The sequence below is a fragment of the Arachis hypogaea genome, chromosome 4, assembly GCF_003086295.3.
Source record: "Arachis hypogaea cultivar Tifrunner chromosome 4, arahy.Tifrunner.gnm2.J5K5, whole genome shotgun sequence".
Taxonomy (NCBI): Eukaryota; Viridiplantae; Streptophyta; class Magnoliopsida; order Fabales; family Fabaceae; genus Arachis; species Arachis hypogaea.
The window spans coordinates 108,235,216-108,247,642 of NC_092039.1; the positions used below are offsets into that span (position 1 = coordinate 108,235,216).

Below are 12,427 nucleotides of genomic sequence, written 5' to 3' on the forward strand. Positions count from 1 at the left end.
ATCTCGAGTAAGGAAAGGGGGCATATTGATGCCTCTGAGATTGAGGCTCAAGCGGTGAAGGATACGACGGTGTAAGCTGTGGACAGGATGACCTAAGTAAGAGTCCGTAGTTCACTGACGGCAGAGTCGTATACTGGGCATCCGGTCGCACGCTTGCTCCGTATGACGTGCTAGGGTCCGGTGATGTGTATGGAATCGAGGATGAGGTGCATGCGGGAGCAGAGGAGTGATGAACCTGTCCGATGCTCTACTCCCTGGCAGTGCGAAACAACTCCGCCATGCGTTGCATGGAGGCCTGGTCGGTGGTATGAATCTGGAATGCATCCTCGAACTCTGTGTCCTCCACCATCTACTCCCCGTGATAACTACTGAATGTCCCGGCATCATGTCAGCCAGGGGGTGAAGTATCCCACACAGCCCGATGAGCCTGTGAACCTGAACCAGATGTATGACGTGGTGGGAGAGGTGGAGGAGGTGGAAGCGGTAGGGGTGAATCGCCGCAGCCGCCTGCTGAGATGTCACTGTACTCCTCTTGTTAGTCAAACTTAGCCTCCTCCTCGAACTCAACATCCAAGCGCTCCCTACGAGGCCTGACCCTATCCCTCCTAGCTCCTACGGCTGCTCCGTGCTCTCTGGCGCCCTTCTCCCTCCTAGTAGGCCATTGAGTGTCCTTCCAAACCTCCCTGGCACGCCGACGCCAATCGGAGACGTCCTGGGGAAGGTGAAGAACGTCCCTCAGCTGGCTAGCAATAGGTTGGACGTCAGCAGATAAATCGAACAGCTTGAGATCATCAAGTACATTCTGGCTTGATAGGTGCCTAACACGACAAGCGTCCCAGTACCAATCCTAATATTCCTGTGTAGGCCTATAGTCGAAGCATGGTTGAATAGAGATCCTGTGGCTCTCTGCAAATCGTGCCTTCAAACCATCATACCAGTCGACAAGTCAGTCAGGCCACCAGACATCCTCACCTCGTTCTGTGGATGTTAGGAACCTGTCGACGTTGACTGGGGCCCCCAGCACTGGCTACTCCCAGTTAAACTGGTGCTTCACCTGGTGAATTTAGCGGAACTCGACAATGTTGAAGCAGACGAGGGGGAAAATAGACATCCATGTCCCCCCATTCTGCCTCATCGATAAACCATGGCGGACACATAGCCTGCAGTGTAGGGTCATCGTACGGCGTCTACACAAGCTGCAACGGTAGTTGTGAAATAATCATCAGTGATACAAGCTAAACTAAAGGATAAATAATTAATTAAACTACAAGAGAGTTAAATCTTAGTGCTAACCTCATTCATCAGTAACTGATCTAGCGACAGACGCCATCGGAGGACCCTCTTCTCGTGTTGGTCCCTGTTCTGCTACGTCAACCCTATCAACCTATCAACCGTTGCAAGAATAACACGAATTCAATTTATGGAACATCATAATGAACTACGAATTCAGAACACAAACAAACTATAAAAGGATGGTTACCTTACTGCCATAGGATACATGAAAATCTGTCGGTCAGGTGGACACCACTGCAAAAATCTCTGGTATATCTAAGACCAATGTTCTAAAAACCGATTCGAACTGGCCGGTCAGACCGGTTAAACTGTGAACCGGACTGAAAAACGGTTCAGATATTCATAAAAACCGTGAAATTCAAAAACCGGAATTGAACCGGCAAACCGGCTGGTAACTGGTCGGTCGAACCGAACCGTGACCCAGCCGGTTTTTTGGATGGCAACAAAACGCTGCCGTTTTTCGTTCTGAATCCCTAAATCACCAAAACTCCAGATGCTGAGATCCCTAAATCACCAAAAAGCCTTCCCTTCTCTGCTTCATTGGTTCTCCTTCTTCGAGCAGGCTTTACTGAAGCTGCTTCCAACGCCTCACTGAGTCACTGTCACACTCACACCGTCACACGGGTCGAGGGCTCGCCGTCGAGCCACCGCCATCGAGCCACCGCAGAGCCGTCGAGAACTGAGAAGTGAGAACGCCTCACTCTCAAACGGGTCGAGCTACCGCCGTCGAGCCACTGCTGTCGAGCCATTGCCGTCGAGCCACCGCAGTAGCCGTCGAGAACTGAGAAGGTGCCTTCGCTGTCTCCCACCGCCTCACTCTCACTCTCCCTGTTGCATGTTCTACTTTGAATGTGCCTTCGCTGTCTCAGTGTCTCCCACTCTACCTATTTTATTTTTCTTTGAACTGTGTAGTGTGATTACTCAAACTGGATGATTTTACTTTGAACTGAAACTGATCTGTGATTCAGCATGATGAACACCGAAACTGTGAACTTTGAAATTCTGTCTCCCTGTTTTATTTTTCTTTGAACTGTGTAGTGTGAAACTGTGAACTGATTCAAGATTCAATTGATTGGAGGGAGCTAAATTGTACTGTGATTATTGACTAATGAGTGATTACTGAAACTGAACTGTGATTCAACATGATGAATGATTGTTGTTTACTAATTAGTGATTAACTGATTACTGAAACTGAACTGATTTTGGTTTGTTACTAAACTAGATTTTGTTGTTTGTTGAATAATTGTGAATAATTTTGAATAATTTTGGTTGTTGTTTGTTTACTGAATTGATTTCGCTCTTCCTTTTCTTCCCGTTGGTGCTCTCCCTCTTCCGTTTCTCTTCTCCTTCCCATTCACTCTCGCCTCCAATCCAGTAACTATCTAACTAACTACTCTTCAATTTTGTTCCACTTATTTATTTATTATCATAATTTGATTGCATGATTGTACTATGATATTATTTAATTGAAGCTAGAACTATGCTTTTGGATTGTTCAGATTCTTAATTTGATATGAGATTAGGTGAAATTTGTGTTGATTTTTTGCCTTTATTCTATTTGCTACTGCAGCTTCTGCAAATGGAGATATTGGGGTTGAATTACCTGGTGATTAGGCAGAGATTATATTCATGGGGATTGGAACTAGTGAAGGGATACCTAGAGTTAGCTGCTTGACTAATCCTCTGAAAAAATGTTTGGTACAATGAAGAAAAAAAAATCTTTGTGAAAAAAATAATTAAGATTTTGCTGCAATGGAAGTGAATGTTCAGGGTTTTGTTAAGATTTCTATATTTCATGATTGTTGTAGGCATGTTCAAACTTCAAAGGCTGCTCAGCCGGGAAATAAGAATAGGAGACTTAAACATATAAAGACTGCTCAACCGAGCAAATTGGTAGAATGTTTTTTAACATATAAAGACTTGCTGAAACACGTACTGGATTATAGTAAGCAGACAATAGATGATTTAGTTAAATTGTTTGGGATATTTTGATGCAGCAATGAATCATATTAAAACTTTAGACCTATGCAGGTAGTAATTAGAATAAGTGAGGTAACGGTTGAGAACTTAGGTTGGGAATATAAGGTGCTCCCAATGGCCTTTTTGGACATGTAATTACAACTTTAAAGTCTATATTAGACTATAATTATGTTTTAATGTGTTTATTTATATTTTATTTATTATTTTATTAGAAAATGATTTTTTCGGTTCGACCGCGGTTGAACCTCTAAATCAGTGAACTAGTAGCTAGAACGGTTCGATGACCGGTTCGGTTTTCAGAACCTTGACTAAGACATCGACAGTAAAGTGTAGCCAGCTATGTCTGTCGTGTCTCAGTGTGCTGTAGAACATAGCAAATGGTAGGTCTATCCAAGCACCGCCGAACCCAAGACAGACAACGAGATGTCTGAAAAGTCAGCAAGTAGTTACAGTCACCGGAGATGGACCAGGTTGCTCGACTTGTCCGTCATCAGATAACTTCCAATCAGTAATATGATGTAACACCTCGCATACTGTCGGAGTGTCTCTGGATCAATGGTGTCAAGCATATGTTGGACTCGGTCCCGAAACCATGTCAACTTTAATGAGAAAGACTCCTTCCTCTGTGCCCACTGCTGCTAAACCACTAAAGGCTTGGCACCAAGTAGTCACTCCACCAACCCCCACGTCTCAGTGTCGTACCATTTGTAAAAATGACGGAAGCACCCCCATTGGCTCCCCGTGCGCATAGCCCGAGATAGTACGCAACGTCCTATAGGGTGATGGTGCACTCACCTCATGGCAGGTGGAACGTGTAGGTCTCCGGACGCCAACACTCCACGAATGCCGTGATCAGGGAGTTGTCAAAGACGAAATCCCTGATAGGCACTATGTCGCCAAAGCCGGCCTCCCTCAAATACAGGACGATGGCGTCCGCTGGTGGAAGCGTGTGACTCACGCGCCAAGGAAGAAGTAGGCGAGGCCTCTAACAACAAATAATGATCACAATTAAAAAAATATTATATGTGTACATTGACATAACAAACTGAGTTAACTATTATATACATTTATTTATCAGAAATTTACTAATATATACCAACTGAATTTATTTAGAATAAAGTATCGTTTTTATCCCCAACGTTTGGGGTAAGTCCCAAAGTTGTCCCTAACATTTCAATCGTCCTATTTATGTCCCTAACGTTTTAAAATTGACTCAATGTTGTCCTGCCGTTAGAGATCCGTTAACAGAATTGATGGCGGGACAAATTGAGATGATTTTAAAACATTAGTGAATTAAATAGGACGAAAACGTTGAGGATAAAAATGATATATAGAAATAAATTTTAATTTTATCCTTCAATAATATCAGTTTTTTACTAAACATAGTATTCAATTATTTTTAATCACATCTAAGTAAATTACACTTAATCATATTACTTTCATTCTAAATAAATTAATTTTTTTATAATTTTACTCTTAAAGATTTTTAGTTATCATGAAATGTTTGTAGAATGACTAGTATATAAACTTGCGAAAAAGAAAAAAATAATATATATACTATAAAATATAAATTATACACCTTTTGTCTCTAATGTATCAAAATTCTTTAAAATTATAAAAAATAAATTTATTTAAAATGAAAGTAATGTGATTAAGTGTAATTTACTTAGATGTAATTAAAAAATAATTGAATACTATATATTGTAAAATATTGATATTATTGAAAGATAAAATTAAATTAAAATTTATTTTTATATATCGTTTTTGTTCCCAACGTTTTCGTCCTATTTAAGTCCCTAACGTTTCAAAATCGTCTCAATTTTGTCCCGCCGTCAATTCTGTTAACAGATCCCTGACAGCAGGACAACATTGAGTCAATTTTAAAATGTTAGGAACTTAAATAGAACGATTGAAACGTTAGGGACAACTTTAGGACTTACCCTAAACGTTGGGGATAAAAACGATACTTTACTCATTTATTTAAATAAAACCTTTTACGTTAATAATTAGTAACTTAATTAATAAACATTTTCTCAATATGTTAATTAAAATAAAAATATTTACTAAAATAATTAATAATCTAATTAACAAATTTTTACTTAATTTAATTTAGGTAAATATAAAATTACATAATTATTCACTTAAAAAATTTTTTACTTGGATAGTTAATAAATAAATTAATAAATTAAGAAACATGTAATTAATAAATTAGCTTCAACGGTTGGAAAACATCCACCCCAACATTTAGTATCTAAATTAATAATTATGTACTTAAAAATTTAATCACAAAAAAATTAGAACCACATTCCTAAAATCATACCATATCAGTAACCTGTTGCTAACGATACATTTAACCACTTTAAACTAAAAATTGTATTCTAATTCTTGACAAATATCCTAACCATGGCTATACATATACGCAATAACGTAAATGTGAAGATCAGAAAACTAACCGCGAAGTCGGCTGTCCCGACGACGTGCCATGTCACATTCAGTCGATTGATGTCCAAATCACGTGCATCTGCACGCGCCATCTTAATGTTACTCAATAATATTGTCAGAAAATGATAGAAGAGAGGAGAAACTGGTAAAAAGGTTAGAAATGGAGCCTGAGCCTAAAACACGCTGTCAATGACATGTATATATAGGCCTCACCCCTATCTTATCTCGTTTATACTTTATAGTGTAAACAAAATATATATAAACTTATTTGTGCAAACGAGACAAGACATGCTACGTATTTTTGTAATTAATTTTAGAATTATTTATTTCAATATATAAAACATTTTTTAATTTATTTAAATAAAAAATCCAACGAAATAGACAAATTAATTAACAATATAAACAGTTCCATACAAGGCACGAGAATTAACTCTAGAGATATATAGATAATGCAAACAAGGATTCATCAATTCTTGTCAGTATTTCCGATAAAAAGAAAATCAGATAGTCAATATGCAAAACAGTGTTGTTTATGAATATTGAGTAATATCCAATATGGGAAGATGTATGTATACAACACATTTAGCTATTTTCAACTCTCAATCAAGTTAACAACATCGCATAACTGGTATTCTAACCCAAACTCACAACCTTTACACTCAAACTACTGTACATCATAATGGCTTCTTCTGTAAATAAATTAGACATAAAAAAGGGCTCGAATGAAAATTGATGTTACTGGGTAAGAGCAACATCATATGGCCACGTGAAAAAACATCCAAAGAAAACAAAATGGTGCACCATGTTCTTGAGGATCAAGAATAAATGAAACAGATGAATCTGTATAGAAATGCAAGGAGAAAAATAAAAAGGATTTGATCAGTTAAGGAGATCATCTTGAGATTCTTGTTAGAAGAGTTTAAGCTTTGATTTGAAGAGAGCGAGCAAGTAAGCTCTATGGAGAAAGAGGCTGAACTACTATGGAAACTCGGCATGAAGATCATTTCCGCAGCAGGAACACATTTGAATACACCGTTGCTCCACTCCTATATTTATTCATAAAGTGAAATTTTTTGTTAGTGTCTGCTAATAATATATTACATATATCACATACTCTGTGGCTCAGTTAGATCAAATAAAACAACGTATCATGTTTGGTACGTGGACATCAAAGGGAGACATTGAATTTGGTAACTTCACGTAATTATCATGTTAGTGTTATGGAAAGATGTATTTTGGCTCTATATATGAGACAAAAGTAAATACAAATGCGTGAATGACACCTCTTCTACAATATATCTAATATCTAATTCATATGAAGCATAAATATTTCGATACTCATCTATTCGGATATTAGCATATACAGTCATACAGTGTACTATACATAGTCCATACATTTATGAGACGTTCCCTTCATATCTAGTTCTAGGCGAGTTTTATAGTCACCAATCCATACCGTAATCCATTCGGTAATGACTAACGAGAATACGCATTAGTGAGAAAATTGTCAGAAATTGCTTGCCAAAGTTTTCTTTTTAAGAAAGAAAACAGTATTAACACACCCCAATTGTGAAGAAAGTTTAGACCGTAACAAACAAACAAAATAAAAGAAAAAGCAAAACAAAATAAAGAATGAGATGAAAACACTTCAAAGTTTTTGAGACTCGTAAATTCTTTCTACCCTTTCAAATTTTGTCATATTTTGTTGGATTAATTATTTATCTCAGCCAGAAGTTATAACTGTTTATAATTGTGCAACTTTATCATTTTTATAGTTTTTCATAACCATAAAGTATAAAAGATCGCTTTAATTATAGGCACTATAGGCTAAGATCTTAAGCTCATAAAGTTCTAAGAGTGACATTAATAAAACAAAACCAACGAATTTGTAGGCAAGAATATCCAGGATTGTATCCTCATCTAATTCTTTTTTATCAAATCTTTAATAAAAAAGAGTGTACTGTTGCAATTGTGTAGACTTGTTCTAGCCATAGTTGCCAACAAAGTGACGCTTACAATCCAGCTACAACTATCATTATGGAAAGAATTGTGTTATATGTAGTTATTTTAATCCCTTACACTGAATTGAGACATATTTTTTTGTAAATGTACGAAACTCATTTTGGATATGTTACATTCCATGTCCAAGGATTGAGATATTTCTCTTAGAAAAACCTAACTTCTACAAGTAAGACTAAGGTCCATCGAATTTAAGCTCTACCTATAACAAGACCAATATATGCATCAATGAAATTCAAACACAGCACCAAAAAAACTTTTATGAAAAAATATTGAAATAACGGATAAAGATTAATTACCTGCAGTTGTTTGCCAACGATGACAACTATATGCTCTCGACCTGCATCAAATGATAGGGGACCTCTTTCTGTTTGGACGTAAAATATACAGTGCTCCATGGGAAGGTAGAATCGCAAAGCATAGTCACATGTTTCCCTCTTCCCAGCAGACACGGCACTGTTTTGTTTTGGGGCCTTGTCGTGCGGATACCTGCACAGGGAAATCACTGACTCTGTCTCTAGAATACGTTCCTTAAAATCTTCTTGAGATTTGTCCTGTTGTAGAGCAAGGGTCACTTGCTCCACTATGCTATCCAATCTACTTGCAACGTTCCCCATATGAACCCTGTACAAAATAGTAAACTTAGTACTTAGCATCTCGTTTTGTCAACATTTAGGAACACATGACAATGAAATTTAATATTGTTTAGACATCTTGATTGAAGATCGATGTGTAATATAATACTGTTATTTTGTTTTCTTTGTCAGCGACATTTACACTTTATTATTAGGAATTTAAACAATTTAGTCAATATGATGACCTAGCTCAACATGAGGTTTTTCACTCTCTACAATTTGTATATCAGTCAGACCCACCTAGTCAGAATTTAGTATTTGTATACTTTGTTTCAAATATTTGTTTCTCATCTCACTTGCATGTTATAGAGGAAGTGTGTAACCAAGTCAAAAAACACCTGTGCATGACAATGTAGTTAACTATTTGTGTATTCTCTTCTAGGCCCGAAGAAGAGTATCACTATATCAGTGAGCCTAAACCTCGAAGTAAGTCCAACGTTCAGTCAACAACAGATTATCAGCTGGGCTCAAGAGGAATTCATAGGCAATCTGTTGAAAGCAGATAAGATTTTTTGGTGCAGTCAATTGCACCATTAGACAATGTCATTGATCTCCATTCATTCTTTGTCTTTAGAGCAATGCTAGGCAACCAATATTTTTCAACCAACATCAACTAACTTTTTTAAAATTAGTTTGTTTATCTTAAATTTTAGATTCTAAGTCATGTACCCTTAATCCTAAATTCTAAATTATAAACCTAAACACTAAATTTGGCTAATGTTAGCAGTTAGTTCCTTATACTTTCTCTTTTTTTTTGTATTATTTTAAATCTCAAAAAGATTTCTCCTATGAAGCATTTAAGTAATCACCTGTTATGATATTCTGCATACAAAGGTGGTGCTGGAGAATAATAGGCACAGAGCCAGAAGTAGTGTTCTACTTTCACTTATTTTACTATACATCTTTTATTCAACTAATGAGATTAGTTGTTGATGCAACATAATTAATTTCTCTCTCACCAAACTGTTGTTATTTATCATAGTTAAAGCAAGGAGAACATGAACACTTATATGAGTTTACGTGAACTAAAGAATGCCATTGAAATGCAAAACGATAATAATAATAGTAATAATAAAATAAAATTTTTACTAAAAAATAAGACGATTTAGATATAAAAAAAAAAGAGGAGAAAATTCAGAAACAGAACGAAAGAGAGAATCGCTTGTGTGTATACCAGAAGCTTCGATGCGCTTGGTTCCCAAGAATCTTGTTTGCGGTGAATTCCATTACTCCTTTGCGAGACCGAACGAAAGGAATCATTTCTCCGCCGCACCCTATGCGCTGGACGACGGCGTTTCGCGAGTCTTTGAAGACCTGCTCCGCTTCGTCCACCACTGTTCCGAGGTCGTTGGCGGGGATCCCGTGGCACCGGATCCGAAACGCGCCGAACTCCCTGGAGGATCGAATCACGAGGTCCGCGGAAGACATTGGCAGCGAACGGAGGTCGATCTCTGCCGGCGCCGGAGGGAAGTGAGGTTCCGGAAGTATAAGCTCCGGTAGCTGTAGCGTCTTCTCTAGGAACTCGCTGAAGGTCGCGTTCGCGGCAGAGCGGGAGCCGTTGGCAGTTGGGATCGGCGACGGCGGAGGCACTGGAATCTGGCTGTTGCAGCGCGTGAACGGCATTGCGGCGACGAAACGGAGACCGAGAGACGACGTCGTTTGCAATGCGCTCAAACGAATCCCCACACACAAAGAAATTGATGATTGAACGAGAATGTCAAAAACGACGATGGAAATAACAATCACAATGGCAACGGTGTCGTTTTATCGTGAGGAATCAGCGATGAGGATGTCAAAGATAAAAGGGATTATAGGATAATTAAGGAGAAAAGGATATTGATGAAATGAATAAGCATTGCAATGGTGACGACGCCGTTTAGCGTGTAGAAAGCGTTGCTATGAGTCTAGACGAGTTTTGATGAGATGCGACGTCGTTTTGGGAGGGTTGATCGTGTTAGTGTGGATCTTTTGATGTAACGGCGATGAGATGAGAAGTTTGGGAAGATGATTATGCAAAGGGGGAGTGCGACTGTGAGAAATGAGGGTGGCGAAGAATTTGCATTGCAATGGCAACGACGTCGTTTAACGAGGCAAGTTAGAAGGAAAAAAAAAAAACAAAAGCGCTTTTGGAAAAGGGTGATAATTGGAAAGCGCGGGAGGGACCCTTGTTGGTTGGTTGGTGGGTGCAATCCATTCTGGCGTGGCGCGTAATTCTTGAGTTTTCTTACTTCGGTGAAAATGTGAAATGGAGGTCTATGGTGTGTCATAGACGTTTAGCTCTTCTTTCGCCACGTGTTTTTTCAGGAACTGGAATTCAATTGGTTGTGTTGTTCACTTATTCTTAATCCACTCAAGAGGAAATAGTAAGCAAAGCTTCAAAAGGAAAAGGAAAAGGAAAAGGAAAATAAAGGAGCGTTGCTTGAGGGCAGCTTTATTTTTTCTATCTATTCTCACCTACTTTCTCATTGCTTGATAGTTTCTTGCTTTCTTTGATGAAAGAAAAGTTTCTTTTCTAAACTGGTGTGAATACAAAACTATCCACCATATTTAATCAATAAACTTGTATTTATATATTTATCTATGTGAAGAAACTGTAGTATTTTATTTCGTCCAATTACAAATCAGATTGTCAATCTGTAAATATATTCTGATAATTAAATTTATAAATAGTATTGGTATATTTAATGTATATCACTTATCTTTTTTTATGGTTGATTTCTTTTATATAGTTTGGTCACTTTGGCGCCATTACTGAAATAATGACTAGAGGTACTAACTTAATTAGTTAATGACTATCATATTTGATCATTATATATTTTTAGCGAACGTTTCGGGATCTTTTTTTATGAAGGGATACTTTAATCCTTAAAATACGAGATTTCTCAATTGTTGGAGCATTTAAAGAGATTGGATTCTATTATATTATGTACTTTTTTAGGTTAAATAAATTGAATAGTTTCTCATTTTAAGGATTATAAATTTATCACATTATGCTTCTACACACAATATTTAAGGATTTTATTTATTATGCCTAGCAAAGTATTGAATCCGGATAGGAGTATTTATGAATTGGATTCGATTAGTATATCTGTAACATTTATTTAAATTTGATCCAAAAATTGTGAATATTGATTCAATCCGCACACTAATAAAATCAGATTGCAGATTTTATGTATGTATTCATATATTCGCAGAACAACAAAAATAAATAAATAAATAAATAAGTAAATATTTTTTATATTTTATTTCAAGTAATAATTATCACATATGTTATATTATTTTATTTTTATCATTTAAAAAAATATGTTTATTAATATTTTAAGAGTAAACATGTAAAAAAAAAGTAGAAAAATAGTATTTTATTGATATTTTTTAATAAAAATAAACTTTCTAAAATATTTATATATTTTGCAGATATATCTAAAATCCGATCTGATATGCAAATATACAGATCGGATCAAATCCAAACTTAAAAGTTGTGAATATTGGATGTGATCTGATGACTTTAGTGCGGATCGGATCGAAATTTTGGCCATATTCAATACACGTTCACAGCTAAATCTGAATGCACTTATTACAAGACATATATGATAACCATTAGACCAAAGTCTTGCACCCTTGCGTGCACTTCAACGTGACTTAAGGACCTTTTTATTGGGCTTTTTTTATTATTAGACTAGGTAGTTTTTTAGTAGTCAAGTTCGTTTTTTGGGAGGAGGGGGGCGTGGGTCTTATCCGTAACCACACTCCAAACTTCGCATTTATTTTTTTGTTAAAAGAGTTTTGTCAAATTTTCAATTTCGCTCTAAGTATTTAAGTTTTGGTGACTTTTGAGAATTTTTTTTTAGTAAAATTTTACAAAATTGCCTTTGAGCTTTTCTTTGTGCTCCAAATAAGTTTTTAGCTCATTTAAAATTACTCTTAATTACTAATATCACTCCATCACTTTAATCAATTAGTTTACTTTTGAAAATTTTTTTTCGTAAAAAGCTCTCTTTTCTCTTCGAAAACTTGTAGCCCTTCCAAGTTTTCTCAATACATTCTCCACAAAATTTCTT

General features: G+C 36.6%; 1 protein-coding gene across 2 annotated transcripts; it reads right to left on the minus strand.

Moving 5' to 3' along the window:
• Positions 1-3,257: 3,257 nt before the first annotated feature.
• On the minus strand, positions 3,258-10,570 carry LOC112797178 (uncharacterized). Of its 2 annotated transcripts, XM_025839981.3 has the most exons (4): positions 9,544-10,570; positions 8,034-8,358; positions 5,727-5,794; positions 3,258-4,258 (listed from the first exon to the last, which is right to left on the minus strand). In XM_025839981.3, the coding sequence occupies exons 1-3, from the start codon at positions 9,990-9,992 to the stop codon at positions 5,765-5,767; spliced, it is 804 nt and encodes a 267-aa protein (XP_025695766.1). In that variant the 5' UTR covers positions 9,993-10,570; the 3' UTR covers positions 3,258-4,258; positions 5,727-5,764. The 2 variants fall into 2 exon arrangements, with proteins under 2 accessions (XP_025695766.1, XP_025695765.1); XM_025839980.3 differs by lacking the exons at positions 3,258-4,258; positions 5,727-5,794 and adding an exon at positions 6,178-6,761 and having other exon boundaries at positions 9,544-10,561.
• Positions 10,571-12,427: the final 1,857 nt, after the last annotated feature.

Bases quoted from the DNA above. Each gene is read 5' to 3' on its own strand.
- LOC112797178 (XM_025839980.3), bottom strand. From the start codon at position 9,992: ATGCCGTTCACGCGCTGCAACAGCCAGATTCCAGTGCCTCCGCCGTCG. The intron at 8,359-9,543 runs GTATACACACAA...TATTTTGTACAG, and splicing joins CAAGCGCATCGAAGCTTCTG to GGTTCATATGGGGAACGTTG. The intron at 6,762-8,033 runs GTAATTAATCTT...GAATAAATATAG, and splicing joins TCGTTGGCAAACAACTGCAG to GAGTGGAGCAACGGTGTATT.